The 22,409-nt window shown below is 51.2% G+C and overlaps 1 protein-coding gene across 3 annotated transcripts in view; it reads right to left on the minus strand.

Annotated features, from left to right (window-relative positions):
* The window catches only part of TRIM29 (tripartite motif containing 29), a 39,501-nt gene extending 20,597 nt beyond the window's left edge, over positions 1–18,904 (minus strand). The window contains exons 1-2 of one of the 3 annotated variants that reach the window (XM_077305832.1): positions 18,534–18,902; positions 17,839–18,212 (exon numbers count right to left, since the gene is read on the minus strand). In XM_077305832.1, the coding sequence (XP_077161947.1) occupies positions 17,839–18,212; positions 18,534–18,696 (537 nt within the window). In that variant the 5' untranslated portion in view covers positions 18,697–18,902. Of the gene's footprint in view, positions 1–17,838 lie in introns of all 3 variants that reach the window. The other 2 variants (XM_077305830.1, XM_077305831.1) reach the window with 2 other exon arrangements.
* Between the last annotated feature and the right edge of the window lie 3,505 nt (positions 18,905–22,409).

The raw sequence follows: 22,409 nt of genomic DNA on the forward strand, positions 1-22,409 counted from the left end.
AAGGTTGGATACACACTTTTCTTGGATGCTTTAGGATGCTTAGGGCTGATCCTGCGTTGAGCAGGGGGTTGGACTAGATGGCCTCTATGGACCCTTTCAACTCTATGATTCTTGATTCTATGATTCTATGATTCATTGTACCCTAAGTGCCCTGTCCTTCCCAGGCTTAATCCCCAGATCTCCAAGAATTTCTCATCCCCCACCCCCACCCCAGCTGGGAACCAGGGGGAACATGGCCACCCTACTTTAGGCAGGCAACCATAGGGGACCCTGAACAGTCACCCAGAATGGCATTGGTGGTTTGGAAAATGAAAGGAGGCGGGCGATTCAGTGGTGGTTCTTTTCATCACGATGGAGTCATTTGCTGGGGAGGAGAATGAGAAGCCATTTGCAAAATCCAGCTGAGTTTGAAGAACAGGGCCCATCCCAGGGTGTGTGCATCTCTCTCTTTCTCTCTCTCTCTCACTCTCCCTGCAACAATAACAGTTTTTTCCGTGTAATTATGGGATGACGTTGCCAGTGTTGCAACCGGCGGCATGACGCCCTTGCCAGAGATGTTGTTCTGACATGACCGTGGATGTGCTCGCTCTGGGCCAAGCCTTTCAGCATGACGATCAAGGTAATGTGACGGCTGGGGTGGGGGAAAATGGTGCGCCAGGCGCAGCTTGGGCTTAATGAGACAGCCTTTGATCGTGGACCCCTCCTTCCCTCCCGCTCTCCTTCAGGAGTGCTCCATGAACAAGCACTGAAGGGAAGTGGGCAAGTCCTGCATATCCCTGGCAGATCTCAGCTGAGGAGGGGACCTCTGGGACAAAGTGCATGAGACCCATCTGGAGGTAGATTTGGAGGTTTTCCGTCCACTATGCACCACTGGGAACGGGCTCTGCGCCGCACCAATGTGTTGATGCACAGCTGAGCCGCTTCTCCCATCAGTCTCCAAACAAACATTTATTTATTTATTTATTCTTCTCCACCTTTCTCGCCAGTGGGAATCCAAGGAGGCTGGCAGCCTTCTCCTCACAACAACCCAATAAGGTAGGTCAGACTGACCGACTGTGACTGGCTCAAGGACATCCAGCAAGCTTCCAAGGACAGAGTGCAGAGCCAAATTTAGGTCTCACAGCTCCTAGTCCAATAGAACATGCAATTCCAACTGGTTTGCAAGAGTTCACATTTTGAATTTTCTAGATTACTTTTTTCAACTTTTTCAGCAGTGGGTGCTTTTTGACATTTAAATGCCCAGTGAATTTCTCCAAAATGCCGGTCACCTTTGGGTTCTTTTGGCAGCTCTTCCAGGAAAGCCCCGGCTGCTTTAATTGCAAATGCATTTCCTGGAACTCTTTTTGATATTATTCAAGCAGGCCAGCATGCATGGAGGAATATGCTCACAGTGTCCTTTCAGCAGGGAATCTCTAATGCAGATAAATACCTCCAGTCCAAACAATAATAAATATAGAACGAGAGAGACATACCCAGCCTTATATCTTGTATGAACCCATTAAAAAATACATATGATGATTTCTCTTACATCCATCTCCCAATGGCTTAGGGCAAGAAACTCTTCATCTCTTTTACCCTTACGACACAAGTATGCAAGGCGATTAGGCAGAGCGATAACAATTTTCCCAATGCCACCCACCACGCTGCATGGTTCAGTGGGGAGTTCCTTCTGGGTCCATGTCCTGGACTTTAGCCATCCGTTGCAGCACTCTAGCTGTGTTAAGGAGCAGTGTTCAAATCAAGGCTTTCGGGATCACGCCTTCGGATCCTGTGGGCTTCCAGCTCTCAGAGCCTGTGGCCCTGACTGGCAACTGGGAAACAAGAGCTGTTCCACTAAGGACATATCTCCATTTCCTGCATCAAGAGGTTTACTGCCAGCAAGGCATCTGTTATGGAGGACGGGTTTGGGTCTAATGTCCCCACTCCATAGGAGCTTCCACACATGCTGAATAATGCACTTTCATTCCACTTTTCATGCACTTTCACACATGTGGAATGGTGCACTTTCATTCCACTTTTCAAAAATAACAGTAGGGGAGAGTTGAAGTCCTTACTCCACTCCTGCCACAGTCATGATCTGAACCAAGCACCGTGTAGAGAGAAACACCAAGAAGACAGAGCATCACTGCCCCAGTTCTAAGAACATAAGAGTAGCCATCTTGGATCAATCCAATGGCCCGTCTAGTCCAACAGTCTGTGTCACACAGTGGCCAAGACCCATCAGGAGGACAACTAGCAGGGCCAGAACTCCAGAAGCACTTCCAGTGTTGCCCTTCCACTGTTGCCTCCCAAGAACTCAGAGCATCGTTGCCCCACATATCAGGATGTATGAGAAGCCATGTTGGAACAAGATTGTTTGTTTGTTTGTTTGTTTATATACTAGCTGCAAAGACCGTTCATAAGAACAAGCTTTGAATGGTTCCCCTCCAGGCACCCGCAGTCTGGGGGCAGAGCAGGCAAGTCCCTGGGGTGCGGGAAGCACTGTCGCTGGCTCAGGGAGGCGGCATGGGCACTTGGCAGGCTGCAGGGCAGGGATGGCTCCCCCCCCCCCCAGCCACCAGAGCCACTTCCCCGCAGCCTGCCAAGTGCACATGCCACGTCTGGGACGCGGTGAGTGCGCTTGCCAGGCCGCGGGGAAGGGATCTCTCCCCCCATCCCCCCTGCTGCTGGAGCTGCTTCCCCGCATTGTCACATAGTGAACAAAACTGAGGTGCCATCAGGAGGTCCACCAGTAGGGCAAGAGCTCCAGAAACCCTCCTACTGTTGCCCTCTCCCCAAGCACCAAACATTCATGGTCTCCCTCCAAGGAATCCCAAGACGTTTGGTACCATGAGGATGTCAGCCATCTCATGAGAATCTAGAATGTACAAAGTGCCCTGCTAGGTCAGACTTGTGGTCTGCCTTCCTTCCTTCCTTCCTTCCTTCCTTCCTTCCTTCCTTCCTTCCTTCCTTCCTTCCTTCCTTCCTTCCTTCCTCCCTCCCTCCCTCCTTCTTTTTGTATCTATCAATCTATTTCTCTGTCTGTTTACCTATCCATCTTGACACCCAAGGCAGATTACATAGTACAAATCAACAAAATCTACAGAATAGGACATCCAATGAGCCTTTTAATACGATTAGGACTTCAGACAGCTACCACAGAGAATGCGTATCGAACGTTGTCGGATTTGGATGGGAATTCCTCCAAAGAACATGAGGGGTCATGATACGGAGACAGACAACGGCAAACCACCTCCGCACGTCCCTTGCCTGGTTGCCAACAATCCCCGGATCTCCTGGCTACAGTACACACATGCCATACAATAAATAAATAAATCTTGTTGTTGTTTTCTAATGTCTGATAGGTTTGCTGGACAAACCACTGAAATATCAGCGAGTTGACAACCCTGCGGAAGCCCAGCGTAGGCAGAGCTTGAAAGATGCCTCAAACAAGGTGGGGAGGGAGAGAAGCAAAGGGGGGGGAGGCAATTTCATTTTTACAGAACTTGTCATCAAGATGGATTCCAAAGAGTTTCTAAACCTTCCGTTAGGGGCCCGTTGCATAAAACATGGCCCCTTCGATCGGCTCCATTCCCCAATGCAGAAGACGGACACCTTGTCAACATCCTTTTCCACGGAACGACATGAGACAAGGGAGGGGGAAGGGGGAATGCAAATGGAAATTTCAGCAGTAATTTAGGGTAGCCCCCATCCAAACCCTGTCGCTACCCAAAGCCCCCTCTGCCCAAAGATTGATGAGAAAGGATCGGGAGGACGTTTCTCAGCCTGCAAGTTCCAAGCTGGAGCCCCGAGAAAAGGGCAGGTGGGATCAGCAACGTGAGCAGCCAGGCGGGAAATGGAACACACCAAAGAGCCCTGATTTATTAAAAGGAGGAGGGAGGTGTGCTTGCTCATATATTAAAGGGGGTTGCAAAAAGGCTGGAGGAAGTAAATTTTCCTTACAAAACGGAAGAAAGGAGTAGATCAGGAGCTGCCTCCAACGAAAGGACATGGGCATCTCCACAAACCATGTCTGCGGTCTGCCTTTGTGAAAGAAGAAACGGACCTAAAGAAGCTCTTAATTTCATCCTTGCCTCCAATCCCTTTGCAAGGAAAACAAAGAATATTTTGCTCTTATACCCCCGGGATAGTTCACATTTCCCTGCAGGGCCAAGTCCCTCCTCATTTAGGTCCAGGAAAGCATTCACTGTGCTTCGAGCTATGCATTGCCCTATGCTGGGGAACAGTCATGGCAAACTGGGGGCTAGGGTTGCCAACCTCCAGGTGGTGGCTGAAGATCTCCTGGGATGCCATGACCCCACGATGCAGAGATCGGTTCACCTGGGGGAAATTGCTGCTTCAGAAGGTGGACTATAAGGCATTTTAACCTGCTGAGGCCCCTTCCCAAACCGCACCTTCTCCAGGATCTGCCCTTCAAATCTCCAGATATTTCCCAACCTGGAGCTGGCAACCCTAATGGCGGCTGTTCACTGTTGTGTGGACACTACTCTTTGGATGAGAGAAGGAAAGGTTTCTGTTGGCAGCAGAGAATAGGACCCACAGTAATGGCTTTAATTATGTGTAGAACAGTACCGACTAAATATCACAGTCAAGAGTAGTTCAGCAGTGGAATGGGCTGCCTCAGGAGGTGGGGAGCTCCCCCTCACTGGTGGTCTTCAAGCACCGGATGGACAGATCCTTCTCCTGGATGCTTGAGGCTGACCCTGCATTGAGCAGGGGGTGAGACTAGATGGCCTGCATGGCCCCTTCCCACTCTAGGATTCTAGGAGTCTAGTTCAGCCGTGGAATGGGCTGCCTCAGGAGGTGGGGGAGCTCCCCCTCACTGGCGGTTTTCAAGCAGCGACTGGACACTTATCCTGGACTTTTGAGGCTGATCCTACATTGAGCAGGAGGTGGGACTGGATGGCCTGTCTGGCCCCCTCCAACTCTATGGTTCTGTGAATCTATGATCTGATTAGAAAGGCCCCACTGTGTATGAGAACATCAGTTACAAAGAAGAGACAATGCACACTCCTAGACTTCTACTAGTTAAAAGTCTTGGCATCTTCCCTAGAAACCCTGGGAAATAGAGTCCTGAGATGCTGCCTCAAGGTTCTCTAACACAATTCTGAAAAGATAATTGGGGGACTTTTTAAATAAAAGACGCTAAACCAGGGGTAGTCAAACTGCAGCCCTCCAGATGTCCATGGACTACAATTCCCAGGAGCCCCTGCCAGCATTCGCTGGCAGGGGGCTCCTGGGAATTGTAGTCCATGGACATCTGGAGGGCCGCAGTTTGACTACCCCTGCGCTAAACGTTGACAAGTGGGAATATTAGCAGCAGACAGATGGGAGTGGCATCTGACTTCCAGCGACCCCATCGGGTTCTCAAGGCCAGAGAGGAACAGAGGTGGTCTGCCACCAGGACCTCTTCAGTGGTCTCCCATCCAAGGACTGACCCAGACCAACCCTGCTAAGCTTCTGAGATCTGACAAGATCAGGCAGGCAGCACACGCATCGCAATAAAACCACAACCCAGGGGAAGTGAACGAACTAAGATCATCTAAGAGCGCGCGAAGGGATGAAGGTGGAATCCAGAGCTATTCATGGCATTCAGTCATTTGTTTATATGTTGCTTGGGAACATATTGTTTCAAGGAGAATGCCAAGATGATCTCATGTGACTTGACCCACAACGGCACACTAATGACTTACTGTGCAAAAAGTGTTGTGCAACTAAGTAATGGTGAGGTGGTGGCATGCTCTCAGCATGCTCGGGGGAAAGTAGGGAACTTCAGAATAGCAGCGCTGAGCTCAGGAGAAGAAAGTCCCCGGCCTCTACATCTACTTGCTGGTCCCCCAGAGCCGCTGGCTGGCTGGCTGACCACCGTGTCAAACAGGATGCCAGGCGAGATGGACCACGGGGTACCACAGATCACATCAGATGAGATATTTTTAAGTTTGGGCACCAGACATTACATAAATGGCTAGAGTTGCCAACTGCCCCCCCCCCCAAGCAGCGGATCACCCACCCCTGGGCCTTATCCCCTACCCCTGATCAGCCAGCCAGTCGGGGGAATTACTGGCAGGGGAGGCAAACCTCAGCCACTGTTGCCAACAACACGGTGGTGTCACTTCTGGTGTGCACTGCATGTGATGATCTCATTATTGGCGTTGCAGTGACCTTCTGGTATTTAGGCTAGAAATCTCTATGGGAGAAGCCATTTTTACCATAGAGTTTTCGCCCAAATACCAGAGCATTGCTCCAATATCAGCGACGTGCTGGCATTGCTTCTGACGTATGCCATCCACAAGGCCTCGGCTTCCTTCCCAATCCTTGTGAGTCTCCCTTGCTCCCTCCCCCCTCCCCCCTCCCCCAGTTGCCAGGAGGGACCTGGGAGACTGCTTACTCAAAAGACCAGGAAGCTACAAACTGTGAAGTACAGTTGCCATGATTCCCCTCTACAACAAGCCTGCAAACACTTTTATTATTTAATTTACAAAGCCAGAGAGGCCATCCTTCAGAGGTATGCATCTCCTCAGGGGAAATGATCTTGTTTGGAGATCCCCTGTAATTCCAGGAGTTCTCCAGGGCCAAGCAACCCTGGCAACCAGGCCAGCTGCTTGGCAAAGTAAGAATAGCAACACTGTTGGGATGGAAGCCTTTTACACCAGTAAACTGGTGGTCTTTTTCTCTGGGTCAGGGCCAAGATTAGGGTTGCCAGCCTCCAGGAGAGGCCAGGGGATCTTCCAGCAGTACAGGTGATCTCCAAACAACTGAGATCAGTTCCCCTAGAGGAAACGGCTCCTTCAGAGGGTGGCCTGTACGGCCGCACATTAATGCCCCTTTCCTCCCCAAACCCTGCCCTCTCCAGGCACATTTCCAAAACTCCAGGAATTCCCCAGTCCAAAGTTGGCAACTGCAGCCTGAATGTGCTCTCAAATGGAAGATACTTCATAGCATAGTATGACTGTTCAGCAGGGATTTGGGGTTTTAGGTTTATTTTCGTACAGTCTGTTCTGTTTGTTTTTGTCTTGTTTGGGATTTTGTGCCCATAAAATATCCTTCCCTGCTTCATTCGACCCCTCCTATCACCGGAACCGTGTAGTGTCTTACCCAGAAAGCTCTTGCGGGGGGGGGGGGCAGACGCATTTGGAAAACGAGCCATGTATCACCCCGAGCCCAAAGGATAAAATGGAATAGAAATCTAATAAAACAAATCCGGATTTTGCAGAGGCAATGATCTGCCTGGACAGCTTTGAACGGAGAGCCGGCAAGGTTAGAAGTGAGCCAGCATTTTAATGTCTAAACCTCAGGACCCGAAAGGAGGGAGTGGAGAGTCCGTAGTAACTGCTGAAGAGTGCAAAGGGGGGCAGGGGAGAAGCAGCAAGAAACCCCTCAAAAGAGAAAGTACGGGCATTCACTCAGCCCCGCTTGCAAAAGTGCACTGCCCAAATCCAGCTGCTACAGTGAGAATAAAGCTATGGTGGGGGGTTACGTCACCAAGTATTGCTAAGTGACTGTGTTGTGCAAGGCAGTAGGTGGACCACAATGGCGTAATCTGTTCCTACGGAGTGAGAGATCGTATCTTTCGGGAACTCCTCCCTCAAATGTGCTGGTGTGGCATTCGGCTCTGTTGTTTTAAAGCAGATTCATGCTGCTAATTCATTGGAGGCTCCTTCTTTCCTGTGGCCCTTCGAGGGATGCTGGGTCCCTCCAGGCCACTGGTGGCAGGTGGGGGATCAATGGGTCCAATGCCACAGACTCCAGAAGAAGAGGGGAGAGGAGAACCAGGACCAAGATGAAGAGGAGGAAAAGGATGAGGAAGTTTATATACCCCACTTTTCACTACCCAAAGGAGTCCTAAAGTGGCTTACAATCACCTTCCTTTCCTCTCCCCACAACAGATTCCCTGTGAGGGAGATGGCAGTGAGAGTGCTCTTAGAGAACTGCTCTGCTAGAACCGCTCTAAGAGGTCTGTGACTAACCCATCTGATTGCATGTGGAAGTGTAGGGAATCAATCCCAGTTCTCCAGATTAGCATCCATTTTCTCCAGAGGCACTGATCTCTGTTGTCTAGAGATGACAGGAAATTCTAGAGGATCCGCAGGATATAAATTAATGAATAAGCTTTGCTCAGTTCAGAGGTAGAGTCCATATAGGATCCACAACGCGTTATCCCTAGTTGAACACTTTCACCTGTTGTGGTATCCAGGCCTGTGTTGAATGCATCATTCATAAAATATGGTTTTGATTGGCCAAGATGCAGCTGACTTGTGGTTGGGAGACTAGATCCAGATAGGAGATTAAGGTTAGGGAAGGCCTGGGATTGAATCCACGATAGTCACTGGTCTGGGTGGCCTGGAGGTAAGGATTCTCTCTCTCTGTCTAACCTAATTCCCAGGACTGAGGCTACGCTGTGGCTCAGTGGTAGAGCATTCGCTCAGCATGCAGAAGGTCCCAAGTTCAATCTCCAGCATCTCCAGTTAGAAGTACCAAGCAGTATCAGTGGTGGCCAAACTGTGGCTCTCTAGAAGTCCATAGACTACAATTCCCAAGAGCCTCTTCCAGTAGGGGCTCATGGGAATTGTAGTCAACCTGTGGTCCTCCAGATGTCCATGGACTACAATACCCATGAGCCCCTGCCAGCATTTGCTGGCAGAGGCTCATGGGAATTGTAGTCCATGGATATCTGGAGGACCACAGGTTGACTACCCCTGGTCTAAGGTCATCTGGAGAGCCACAGTTTGGCCACCAATTCATAAGATGATGAGAAAGAACTCTGTCTGAGACTCTGAACAGACAGTACTGTTTTGGATGAACCAAGGGAGTGATATAGGATAAGGCAGCTTCATGCACCAATGACCATCATACACTACTCTAAAACTGTGTAGAGCAGGGGTAGTCAAACTGCGGCCCTCCAGACGTCCATGGACTACAATTCCCATGAGCCCCTGCCAGCAAATGCTGGCAGGGGCTCATGGGAATTGTAGTCCATGGACATCTGGAGGGCCGCAGTTTGACTACCCCTGATCCAAACCAATCAGGGATCTTGTGGTCCACCTGACGATGCCACCATGCTACATAGCCAATTAGCTTTGCCTCGTTTCAGGAAGGTATCCGTACTGGTCTCCAGAAAAGCAGTAGGGCCTTCGAGACCCAAGCTCCCCTTCTCAAATACTTTTGACTCTTGAAATCTGGGTATTATTTAAGGTGGACCTGGACTCAGCATGAGCTCTCCTGCTGCATACTGGCACAGCTGCCCTCTGAAGCAATCTGCTAGCAAAGGGAGTTCCTTACTTCTCCCTCTGCTTTTTTTCCAGGCAGCGGCCACCTGGAAAATTGTGAGGGTTCAGAAATGAGGCTACATGGAAGCCCCAAGCCACCCTCAGAGGCACGCCTGGGAAGAGGGGAGCCCATAATTTGTGAGAGGAGGCTGCAAAGCTGCTTGGTGCCTGGTTTGGCTTTTTTTGCCCCCCTACGGATAATCATTCCTTTCCCCGGTAAGGCAGGAGTCCCTCCTTGAAGTTCGCCCTCAAACTCTCATTTGCGGAAACTTCCTGCCGACAACCCAAGTCTCCAGATTCCCCCAAAGGGAACCCCGCAGGGCCCTGCCCAACGTGAGGCCTTTCAAAGCTGGCTCCGTTCTTTTGAGCAGGTTTCATCTGCACACCACTTTGTTTACTTTAAAAAAGATCCCCTTCCACTCCCTGACAGATCTGAGGCACTTCATTAAACCTCCCAAAAGAGTATTCGGGGAAACATTACCAAAGAAAAGGATGGGGGGAATCAAAGCGCTTGGCTCCATCAGATGAGATCTGACATGGGATGAGAGACGGACGTTCACCTCTTTGGTATTCCTAGGCCTGAAACTGTCAGGCCGTTTGGTGGCTTTATCGGTTTGAAAAGAAAGGCCGGGGGGTGGGGTGGGGGGCAGACAGCTACCCTCCAAAACAGGTTGCAGGAAACAGGAAGCCTGTACTTTTAGACGGCTGGCTCTGATTTCCCCAAAGCCTCTTCCAAATTCTCTTTGTGCGAGTCCCTGTTTCGCCCTGCGCTAGCTTAAGAGAACGCCGGCTTGAACGGATCTGTGGGGCTGAAAGAGAATTTCAACCTGTAATCGTTGATTTTACAGAGACTTCTAGTTAGGTTTTAATGGCGAGCAGGGAGTCGCGCTACCTTTTCAAAAGAGTGGGCCTGAAAGCAAATTGGAGACCAGTCCTAAAACCTTACTCCATTTAGGGTTGCCAATTCCAGCTCAGGAAATTTTTGGAAAGTTTTTTTGGGGGGGGAGGCTAAGGGGGTTGGCTTATCCTTATCCATGGTTCCTCTATATATTTGTGGAGCAGCCTGGGGGGTGGAACGTGTCCGGCTGTCCAACCTGGAATAGGGCCAATCAGCCCTATTTCAACTAGGCCCTGCCCCTGCAGCTCCCGCCCTCCGTCCCTGGACTCTAGCCTCTTTGCTCTCAGATGCACCTCAGTGCCTGGACCCAGCAGCAGGTAAGGGGAGAGGGCCCTGGGCAAAGGGTTGTGGTGGAGGGCCTGCTCGATGAACTGATCTCTATAGTCTAGTGATGAGTGGTAATGACAACCCTACCATATGGAGCTTACTCACAGTAAAGTGTTTTTAAGATTGTACTGTTGAAGGGGAGTTTTGGGGAAGCAAGGGGAAGGGAGGGAGAAGAATCCAGAAGAAGAAAGAGACATTGAGCCATTTACATGACACCTCTCAGGGTTCTCTTTGCCGTTCAAACCCAAAGATACTGGCTGAAAACAACCCTCGCCAGAATCCCATGCATTTCGGAAGGCACCAAACCCTGAGAGATTCTGTTCCTCTGCTGAAGGCAAGGAAGAAAAGGGCGGGTTTACAACTGATATGGCTTTATCTTAAATCTTGAGATAGGAATTAGAGTGATATTTCCAGCTCTGGGTTGGTTGGTTTGTTTCCATATTAAACTCATACTGATGAGGGAGTTAAAGGTGATAAAAGAGACTTTCCACCTGGAGGAAGGGGCTGTTTCCACATTTTTATTCTGAAGGTTTCCACTTCCTGCTTTCGTATCCTCACTTTCACTGCTAACATGCCAGGATCTGAATCCATCCCCAAGCGAGATACCACAGTCCCCAGAGCAGGAGTAGTCAAACTGCGGCCCTCCAGATGTCCATGGACTACAATTCCCAGGAGCCCCTGCCAGCGAATGCTGGCAGGGGCTCCTGGGAACTGTAGTCCATGGACATCTGGAGGGCCGCAGATTGACTACCCCTGCCCCAGAGGGTCCCCAGCTCCCCCCAGCTCCTTTGCCAGTAAGGAGAGACACAATCCCAAAAGAAACACACTCATTCACACGCTGCTTTTAGAACTATTTTAACATTCAAAAAGTCAGTCCCAGGATTCGTCCCAGTCAATCTACAATTTACTATTATTATCTTTATTATTTGTTTTTCTAAAGAAGTGAGACATGACTCATGAAAGTTCCCCCCTTGCCTGGACTCCGGCCCTCTTTGACTGCTACAGACAACTGCTGCCCATCTTGGTCCATCTCCATGGAAGGCACCATATTTAGCCATACAAGTATCTGAAGAAGTGAGCTGTGACTCCTTAGAATCATAGAATCCTAGAGCTGGAAGGGACCTCCTGGGTCATCTAGTCCAACCCCCTGCACTGTGCAGGACACTCACAACCCTCTCGCTCATCCACTGTCACCTGCCACCCCCTTGAGCCTTCACAGAACCATCCCTGCCACTCATTTTGTTAGGTTTTAAGGTGCTACTGGGCTCTTGCGCCTTCCTGCTGGTGCAGACAGACTCACATGGCTGGCGACCCGTATTGATCTATCTGAAGAAGTGAGCTGTGACTCCCGAAAGCTCCACCCCTGCCACAATTTTTGTGAGTCTTTCAGTAGCTCCCGGACTCCCGTTCTTCTTTGACTGCTGCAGAAAGATTAACACAGCAACCCATCTGGATCTATCTATTTATGACTTATCTATTATTTGCTATTGTTCTGATTTGTCGGAAGAAGGTGTGCACGCACACAAAAGCTCACACCTTGGATACAACTTGGTGGGTCTTAAAGATGCCCTCTGGATCCCAACTTTCGCTGCTTCAGACCGACCCCATGACCCACCAAATCTATTATTCACAATGTTTCCGTTTTGCTTTAAACAGGGTTGTGAGTATCCTGCATAGTGCAGGGGGTTGGACTAGATGACCCATGAGGTCCCTTCCAACTCTATTATTCTTTGATTCTAGGGTAAAGCCCTGCAGGTGTGCATGGACATGCAGATTTATCATGTGCCATGCCTACAAACGGTGTTGCCAACCTCCAGGTGGTGTTTGGAGATCTCCCCACATTACAGCGAGGATTGTCAAACTCCAGGTAAAAGCTGGAGATCTCCCAGAATTATAACTTGATGCCAAGGCAACTGAGAAAGAAAAAACCTGGCAACCCTATTTACAACTGACCTCCAGGACACAGAGGTCAGTTCCTCTGGAGGACATGGTTATTTTGGAGGGTAGACTCTATGGCATCACCCCTCTCTGAAGTCCCTTACTCCCCCAAAGTCTATCCTTACCAAAATCCCCCCCCAAAAAAATTCCCAATCCACATGTGGCAGCTCTGCCTACAGATTGCAAGTACTGCCGATGCATCTCGCGTGCACCTGGCTCAATACCGCCAAGCCTGAGCACTGATCAGGCACGAATTCCAATCTCTCTCCACGTCAGCATTTCAGAATCAGGTCAGTGGATTCCCATCTCCCTTCAGCTGCCTTCGAGTCACAGCCTGCCTTCGGAATCACAGCCTGCGCTGCGCAAGCCTTCGGAACAGAAACTGAGAAGGCCTCCAGAGGAAAGCCAAGTCACCGGCTTACACCAGACAAAGAAGAGCCCGGTGTTCGGGGAAAGAATGCCAGCGTCTGGATTCTCGAGCATTTGATTGCCTTCAAGAGGGCCTAAAGAGGCTTACGACACTTAGGCAGAAAGAGAACCCACTGGGAAAGCATAAAGGGAGTGGGGAGGAGCATTAAGCATGGATCGCCTTAAAGCCAATGACAGTCAGCAATGAAACTGGTTTTAAAAACAAAAAAAAAAGCACAAACCTATGCTTTGTGCAGAGATGCCAGCTTTCAGGTAGGATTTGAATATTCCTTGAAATAGTAGTTCATCTCCTGGTGATCAGAGATCAGTTCCCCAGGGGGAAATGGATGCTTCAGAGGGTGGGCTTGAGAGCCTTGTAGCCCGCTGAGATCTCTGTCTTTCCCAGGTTCATCCCCCACCCCTTCCAAATGTCCAGGAGTTCCCCACCCTGGAGCTGGCAACCTTAAAGCCCCCATCCCACCCCAGCAGCCCAGTGAATCTAGTAAAACCATTCTTCAAAAGCCCTTTGGAATAAGGCTGTTTTCAACTTTCAGCAGAAGACAAGAGATGGGGCCCCATTGTCTGGGGCCACTGCTGAAAAGCCCCTGCCACAAACATGCACCACTCTTACATCTGGGGCTGCAGGCTACTGGGGAAAGGGCCCTGCAGGCAGCTCTCAGGGGCCAGGAAGGTCCCTAGGGCTGGATGCAGTCCTTTGGATCCAAGCCACTTAGGGTGTTAAGAAGTGGTCTTAATTTTCAGTTCTTGCTGTTGATATTTTGCAAGTATATACATATCTAAGTGCCGTCGAGTTGCAAGCAACCGTGGCCTGTGAGAAGCTATTGCCTTCCTCTGCAGAGACTTCCTTGGTGGCCTCCCTTCCCAGTCATGACCCTGCTTAGCTTCCAACATATGGCAACCCCAGCACGAGGCATTCAAGGTAAGGGAGAAGCAGAGGTGGTTTGTCATTACCTTCCTGTGCAGAGCCTTCCTTGGTGATCTCCCTTTCCAGTCCTGACCCATTTCTACAGAGATGATTGGCCACTGCCTTCCTCTGCAGAGCCTTCTTTGGTGGTCCCCCTTCCAAGTTACCTACCCTGCTTGGCTTCGGACTTATGCCGACCCTGGCCAGGGGCTTCCAAAGCAAAGGGAGAAGCAGAGGTGGTTGGCCATGGCCTTCCTCTGCAGAGCTTTCCTCCCGTCCAAGTACCAGCCCTCCTAAGCTTCCAAGACCTGATAAGAGCGACACGCGACACCAGGCCACCTCCCCTCCATTGCCCAGCAGATCGAGAAACCAAACAGGGCCTCCACCTGATCCTCCAAGGTCGGAGGTGAAGGACAGCTCCGCTCCCATCCCGTTCTCCCTGGAAGGCTTCTGGCCACTTGACGGCAGAGTGCCGGCTGCTCCCTCCACGCGGCCTCCCTCGGCCTTTGCCGGATTCGGTGCATGCTGCAGACTCTTTTGCGCTGCTCTGCCAATGAAGCCAGGTCCCCTGGTCCCAGGCTCTTGGGGCAGAAGGCGAGGCGCCGTCACGGCTCCCAGCCCAGGAAGCTGACCAATACTCTCTCCATCCACCCCCGAGGCTGCCTCCCGGTCATTCCAGTATGGAAATGGGCCTGGCCAGGCTGCTGGCCAGAGCATGGGGAGCCAAGGGTATAATCTGGCATCGCAGAAGGGGAAGCCTATCTAGATGAGACCAGTGCTTGGGAGCCATTAGGGCTGGCGTCAACCCGCCAGGATTGGGAGGCAGCCCATAAATTAGGCTTCTGAAGAAGCAGGTGGGGTGGGGAAGGCTTCGTGAGTCATGCAACCGGACGCATGTCTCTCTCTCTCTCTTTTTTTTTTTTTTGCATGCCTGCAGGGCTCTCTTCAGCTTCTGGCTCCCCGTGGTCCCTTCTGAGTTTGGGATGCCAACCTCCAGGTGGAACCAGGGGATCCCCTGGCATCCCAGCTCATCTCCAGACGACAAAGATCAGTTCACCCAGAGCAGAGGGATGCTCTGAAGAGTGGACTCCATGGCCTTGGACCCCACTGAGGTTCAGGGATGCCAGCCCCCGGGTGAGGCCTGGGGATCCCCTGGAATTGCAGCTCCATCTCCAGGCAGCAGGAGTTTCTCCTGGCAAAAAGGGACGCTTTGGAGCAGGGTAGTCAAACTGCGGCCCTCCAGATGTCCATGGACTACAATTCCCAGGAGCCCCCTACCAGCGAACGCTGGCAGGGGGCTCCTGGGAATTGTAGTCCATGGACATCTGGAGGGCCGCAGTTTGACTACCCCTGCTTTGGAGGATGGACTAAGTGGCATGCCTCCATGAGGTCTCTGCTCTTCCCAGGCTCCAACCCCCAATCTCCAGGAGTTTCCCAACTTGAAACAGGCCGCGCTACCCCGTCACTTGCCCAGGGAGGACCTGGCAGCCCTCCGATCTAGGCCACTTGGAGATTCCACTGCTCACGAGGTCCCACCAAGAACAGTCATGGGCTGCTGGCTTGACACAGCATAAGGAGTCCACATGGGACTGGCGGGATGTAGAATCATAGAATCATCAAGTTGGAAGGGAACTCCTGGGTCATCTAGTCCAACCCTAAGAGGGTTCACTAAGAGGCTGAGCTGTGTTCAGAGATGTCCCCAGTTCCAACTACTCCTCTGACACAAACTTTTTGACCAAGGGCTGTGCTCCCATCTCATTAGCCAGCCAGGAAACCGCCCTGAGCCTGCTTGCAGGGAGAGCCGGAATAGACACAAATTAATCATTAATAAAAATAATGTGGGGACGGGAAAGCTGGTCCACCAAATACATGGTGCTGCCAACTGCCTGGCTGGCCTGGAGATCTCCTGGGATCACCACGAACTTCCAGAAGACTAAGAGCTGCTTGCTTGCTGCTTTGGGGGCTGGACTCCATGGGGTGGTGCCCTGCGAAGATCTCCACTCCCAGCCTGCAAGCATTTCTCAACCTGCAGCTGGCAATTCTACAAATAGAGTTATGGCCAGCATCACATGCCTGTCGTACTGTAAATCCAGAGCAGATTCAGGGGGACCCCTGTCCAATCTTGCAAATGGCCTGTCCTGGTTGTTCATTTTTTAATCTCCGGGTCCTCTTCCTTTTGAATAGTCTATTTCAGGGGTAGTCAACCCGTGGTCCTCCAGATGTTCATGGACTACAATTCCCATGAGCCCCTGCCAGCATTTGCTGGCAGGAGCTCATGGGAATTGTAGTCCATGAACATCTGGAGGACCACGGGTTGACTACCCCTGGTATTTGACATGTAGTTTCCATGCAGGAAGCCCCCCCCCCGTGTCTTTGTGGGCCCCTCCCCCCAGTTCCTTTGGGGCAAACGTGTCCCTTTCAGAGCAAAAGAGCGATTTCCTAATCCGTTCTGGGGTGAAATAAATATGCACTTTATTGTGGTTGTCCAGAATCCACGAGGTTTAAAGCAATCCAAAGGGAATGACCCAAAAGAAACCTCCATCACATTTGACCCGCTGCAGCCACAGAGTCCGGGGGAACCTTTAAGGCCAACCTGCTTTTCGAGGTATGAACCTCTGTGCATGCACACTTCTTCAGGTACAACAAAATGGAAATGACCAGAGTCCATGCATAAAAGGAGAGGGGGGGGGAGCAGTCAAGTAGCATAACGAATTTCCATTTGTTGTGTGCGTGTACCCAGAAGTGTATCCCTTGAGGGTGCTGTGACTTTCTTCAGCTGCTGCAGACCAACATGGCGAGCCACCTGCATCTGTTTTACCTGCTGAGCACTCGTGATCCCAAACTAGCTGTTGCTCTCCTAGATCGGCTTCATTCTAGTGAGAATCCTCCCATCCAGGCCTGCTCAAGGCCGCCCCATCTTCCCTGCACTCTAGCCACAAAACCCAGCAAGCACTCTGCGTCTCCCTGCTCGTTCTCATGCATAAGCAGCACAAGCAGTCCAGCAACACCGCAAGCATCACCAAATCTCATTGATCTCTCACACCCCAAATAGCTCTGACTCAGAAAGGACTTAAAGTACGATAGAGGCTATTATCTGTAACAAGGCTGGACAAACAGTGGCTCTGCAGATGTCCATGGACTGCGATTCCCATCATGCCAATGCTGGCAGGGGCTCATGGGAACTGTAGTCCATGGATAACTGGAGAGCCACCATTTGGCCACCCCCAATGTATAACCACCTCAAGGAAAACAAAAGCCAAAAGCCAGAGTGGTGTAGTGGCTAGACCAGGGGTAGTCAAAGTGCGGCCCTCCAGATGTCCATGGACTGCAATTCCCAGAAGCCTCTGCCAGCATTTGCTGGCAGGGGCTTCTGGGAATTGTGGTCCATGGACATCTGGAGGGCCGCACTTTGACTACCCCTGGGCTAGAGGATTGGGCCAGGATCTGGGGGAGTGGGGTTCCAATATCCACTCCCCCAGGGGAACTCTGGCTGACCTTGGGCCAGTCACACACTCTCGGCCTAACGTACCTTGCAGGGTTGTTGTGAGGATAAAATGGAGGTGAGGAAAATGGCAGAAGCAACTTTGGGTCCCCACTGGGTATCAAGGCAAAACACAAAGTGAAGAATTTTTTAAAAGCAGATATTCTCATTGTTCCCCTGGTTTTAAAGGAATGGGATCCCAGGTGGGCTTTCCTTTTGCTAACTGGGGGCCGGTTCACCGGCACTCATTTATCGCAGGGCTAGGCTCGGCACCAAGGGAATGAGCCTTTGCGGATCTGGTGCCAGAGAGTGCATTTTCATAACTCTGCAGACAAAGAACTCTTAACGGGCACTCCACGGAGTCTGCCACTGGCAAGATATTGAGTGGAGAACAGCCAAAAACACGCATTTGGGGGACGTGTCCTTCCCTCCCTCCCTCCCTTTCAGAATCCAGAGGTTTGCAGGCAGGCCTTCCAGAAAGCCATGTGCTCGGACTCTTAATTACAACTTCTGGAAACAGGGCAGGACGGCTGTCAAGAGACCGTCCTGCCCGAAACACAGAGGTTGAGCAATGTAGGCGGGAAGCGCGCGTTACCTCTTTGCCGGACTTCTCGATCTCCACCGTCACCGTGGTGTGGTTCTTGTGCTCCTGGAACATGCAGAGGTAACAGATGCAGACCTGGTCCGTCTGGCAGAAGAGCTCCATCGTCTTGCCGTGGATGGGGCATTTCCTGGCCTCAAAGTCCTTAATGGGGTCCAGCAGCTGGTGGTCTCGGAAGGCAGCCCCTTCTAAGTGGGGCTTCAGGTGGAGCTCACAGAAACTGGCTTGACACACCAGGCAGGACTTCACCGCCTTCTGCTTGTTGTCAATGCAGGAGTCACAGAGGACCTCTTCCAGGTTCAGGCGGGGCCTGGAACTAGAGACTCGGCTGGCCCTGAGGAGGCCGGCCCTCTTGGCCTCTCCGGGTTCTGTAAGAGAGATGGAGATAGTGGGCTTCCTGAGATCCGAAATCTGCCCGCTGGAGAAGAGCGACTTTTTGACATCCCCTTCACTGGCAAAAGGCTTCTTCGTCTCTACCGTAAACATGGGCTTCCTCAAGTCCCCCCTTTCTGGGAAGGAGACCTGGGGCCGCCTAGCTTCTCCTAGCTGCACGGAGGGGAAGGTCGGCTTCTTGGCCTCCCCTGCATCCACATTGAAGTAGGTCGACCTCTTCTCATCGGCTGATTCGACAAACTGGATGATGGGCCTCTTCCACTCACCCCCAGAGTAAACAGAATTTTTGAGCTGACCTGTCTCCAGCGAGGGGCTGGCGGAGTTGCTCTTCAGGCCGTCTTTTTCCCCGCGGATGGGGCTGGTGGACTTTTTCACTTCCTCGGCTTCTTTCTTGGGGGAGACAGAGTTCTTAGTGTCCTCTTGCTTCCCTGCGGTCCCGTTGGCTCGCCCAGTCTCCATCGTGCCGATTTGTCTCCACAATGTGTTCTGTTTTTTTGTTTTTTTGTTTTTTAATTTCGCTGCCCACCCAAACTAGCTCCCTCACAGGAAGAGATCAGATTCGGGCCTACCTAGTTTGCTGTCTCCTGGGAAGCAAGCAGCTACGCTGGCTCCTGCCCCGGCGAGAACTACAAGGGGAAGACACAAAAAGCTTTGCCTAAATGCCACACCTGCGAGATGGGGAGGAGAAGGGAGACACCTGAATGGGCAGGGCCAGTGGGAACGAGAGAGCGAGAGATTACAAAAGGCATCAACAGAGCCAGGTGTATAACTCATTATACAAAGCAGTCCACACCCAAGCGTGTTCTTGTCTAACCAGGTTTGGGAATGAAGGATTGTCGATGTGTCATTACACACACACACACACACACACATTTTTGTTCAGAGGCAAGCCAAGCAACCAGTTCTGCTACCGATTTTGGAAACAGCCGTCCGTCCGTTGACAGTCAGAGAGACGAGTGATTTTCCCCCGAGGAATGGGCTAGCTTAGTTCGAAAGTGTCAGGCAGACAATGCAGGTTTTAACAAGTGGCTCACTTACGCACACGGGCGCATGCGATGCGGGCTTGCAAACAAAAGGAGGGCCAGACTTCCTGCATGTGGCGCCCAAGGTGAACACGGATGCCCAGCGCTGAAGAAAGTTAAAACCACTCAGAGCCATTGAGGTTCTCAATGAGGGCTAGAAACTGAAAAGAAAGGCTGGTGAGAATCTTTGGAGTCCCTTTTGGCATTATTCTCTAGGGATGCCATCCTCCAGGGGGGACCTGGAGATCCCCTGGGGTAAAAATGGGTGCTTTGGGGGAGTGGGCGCTCCGGCATTGCATCCCACTGAGACCCCCGTCCTCCACAGGCTATACCCCCAAATCTCCAAGAGTTTCCCAACCTGGATCTGCCAACCCTACCCCGCCATCCTCCTGGATCTGGGAACCCTATTTTTCTCTGCCATCCTCTGCCTTACTGCCCACCCTGAAGGAGGCTAATGCTGCCAAATGCTAATTCTAGCAGAGCAATTCTCTTCATAGAATCATAGAATCATAGAGTTGGAAGGGACCTCCTGGGTCATCTAGTCCAACCCCCTGCACTATGCAGGACACTCACAACCCTATCGCTCACCCACTGTAACCTGCCACCCCCCTTGAACCTTCATGTAGCACCTCAATGGAGAAGAGGCTTATTTTAGTATGAGTTTGCCATCTGGGTAGTCAGGCCATTCAACCTGACAAAGCGTGAGCCGATACATAAAACCTGGTGTTTGAATTAAAACCATGTTTGCCTTTAACTTTCCTCTTGATTTTTTTTTAATTGTAGAATGCACCACAATTTCCTTTGCAAGAAAAACAACAAATAAATTTCTGGCATGGGCAGATCCCATCATCAAGCCCAGCCTGAACTCTTCACACACTGAAGAACTAGCCCATCTCTAGGGTTGCCAGCCTCCAGGTGGTGGCTGGAGATATCCTGGGATAACGACTGGCCTCCAGGTGAGGGAGATCAGTTCCCCTAAAGAAAATGGCTCCTTTAGTGGGCAGGCCACATGGCCTTTGTTTCCTGGGAGGTTCACCCATCCTCAAATCGCACCGTCTCTCAAATTCCACCACCCCAGGCTCCAGCTATTTCCCAACCCAGAGCTGGCATCCCTGTTTCCTGGGCATGCTGTTACTGTTACTCCCCTGCACAAACATATGCACACACTTTCACTTCTTGGGTTTCACTCTGAACGTCCAAATGCTGTTTGAATGTCCTCAGGCAGGGTTGCCAACGGCAGGTTGTGAAATTCCTGGAGATCTGAGGGCTGAGAGAGAGCAGGGCAGGATTTGGGGCAGAGAGGGATGTCAGTTCAGCATATATTGCCATGGAGTCTACCTCCCAAAACAGCCATATGTCCTCCAGGGGAGCTGAGCTCCATCCGTTGGAGAACAGTTGTCATAGCGGAAGAGCTCCAGGCCCCACCTGGAGATTGGCAACTTTGACATTTGAAGAAATGAGTACGTATTTAATTTCCTTTCATTTTGGTAAGAAAGCCCTTCACAGATCAGCTGCCCTCCCTTTCAGAGGCACAGGGATTCATTTGATTTTTGAAATTATCAGTTATTCATCTGTTTTGCAGAGAGAGAGAGAGAGAGAGAGAGAGAGAGAGAGAGAGAGATAGAGAGAGAGAGAGAGAGAGAGAGTTTTGTTTTCTCTTTCCTTCCCTCTGTGCTTCTCGGGCCAAGGCGAAATCTTAACGCAACAGCCTCGGGGAACCTGAGGCGATTAAAGAATGTTCTAGGGTGGAGATCAGCGTTCTCAGATGTACTGACACAAATATGCAGAGCTTCTTCCCTCCCTCCCCCCCCCCCCCCAGGACACAACCAGGCTTAAGGTGGGAGAGAAGTGCAGGGAGCAAGTTCAGCTCTGCAAAATGACGTGTCGGCATCCTCACACCCCACATCAAAGCTTTCCACACCTTTCTGTTTTCATTTACTGGGTAGGTTTTTTGGGGCTCCTTTTTTTTTATTATTGTGTCCCTAGTTTGCCTCCGTTGTATTTGGTATAGGTAGAATATGGAAGACCGGCAGTGCGCATGATTGCACAGGGTATGTCCTGCAGAGGGCATCAGAGATGATGTGAATTGAGCATAGTGCAGGGTGGGCCAAGGCAAGCCTCAAGGGGGAGGGCCTTCCATGAGAAGTGAGGTGCCACTGCTGGAAAAGCCCCGTCTGCTCCCTCCAGGAATCTCTCCCAGCAGGCAAAGAGAGAGCTTGGGAAGGGGCTGTGGCTTAGGGGTAGAACCGCTGCTTGGCATGCACAAGATGCCAGGTTCAATCCCCGACATCTCCAGTTGAAAGGATCATGCAGCAGTGGTGCAAAACTCGTCGGGAGTCCCTCCCAGTCCAACTCAACAATTCTGACTTTGATGGGCCAAGCAGTGGCTTGTAGACGGTCCCAGGTTCAATTCCCGGCATCTTCAGGTTGATGGGATCAGATGGTGTGAAAGACCTTGACTTGGGACGCTGGAGAGTCACTTCCAGTCTGGGTAGACAATGTTGACTTTGGCAGATCAAGGATCTGATTCAGTAGAAGGCCACTTCACGTGTTCATGGGAGCAGACAGGCCAAGTAGTTGTGGTTGGCAGGGGGTCCTCAGCTGGACCACGGTTCGTGGCAGATGCTTCACCATGTCACATTTTAATGTTGACACCAAATGTGCATGCTGGTGAATGTACCAGCCTCCTGGTACATTCCTCCTGCACCAGCAAAGCTCTGTGAACATTTATGGACCGGTTGTCTCCATCCCATTCCCCGCAACTTCTACGGGGCACGCTTGAACTGCACACGTCTTCTGCCCTGCCAATTGTAAACAGTTAAACCGATTGCTTAAGTTTCCTAAGCGATCCTCCCCCACCTTTCCTAAAGCGTTTAGGTAAGCAAATGATCAGGTGTGTGCAGGTGAGTGGGGGGGGTGAGGATGAAAGGAAGCAGCATGTTTGGGGAGGGCGGAGTCTAAGGGTGATGCCAAAATGAAGGATGGTAAATGACAGCCGGGAACCATCGGTTCCTTCCAAAGGACTGTGGGAATTGGGTCTCAGCGGTTACTCTCTGTCCTTCCATTTAGCAAACTCTCCATTTAGCAAACCTACAGATGCAGCGCGGTGCAGAGGGCCTTCAAGAAAGCTGGGCAAGGTGGGTTTGGGAA

The sequence above is a fragment of the Paroedura picta genome, chromosome 12, assembly GCF_049243985.1.
Source record: "Paroedura picta isolate Pp20150507F chromosome 12, Ppicta_v3.0, whole genome shotgun sequence".
Taxonomy (NCBI): domain Eukaryota; kingdom Metazoa; phylum Chordata; class Lepidosauria; order Squamata; family Gekkonidae; genus Paroedura; species Paroedura picta.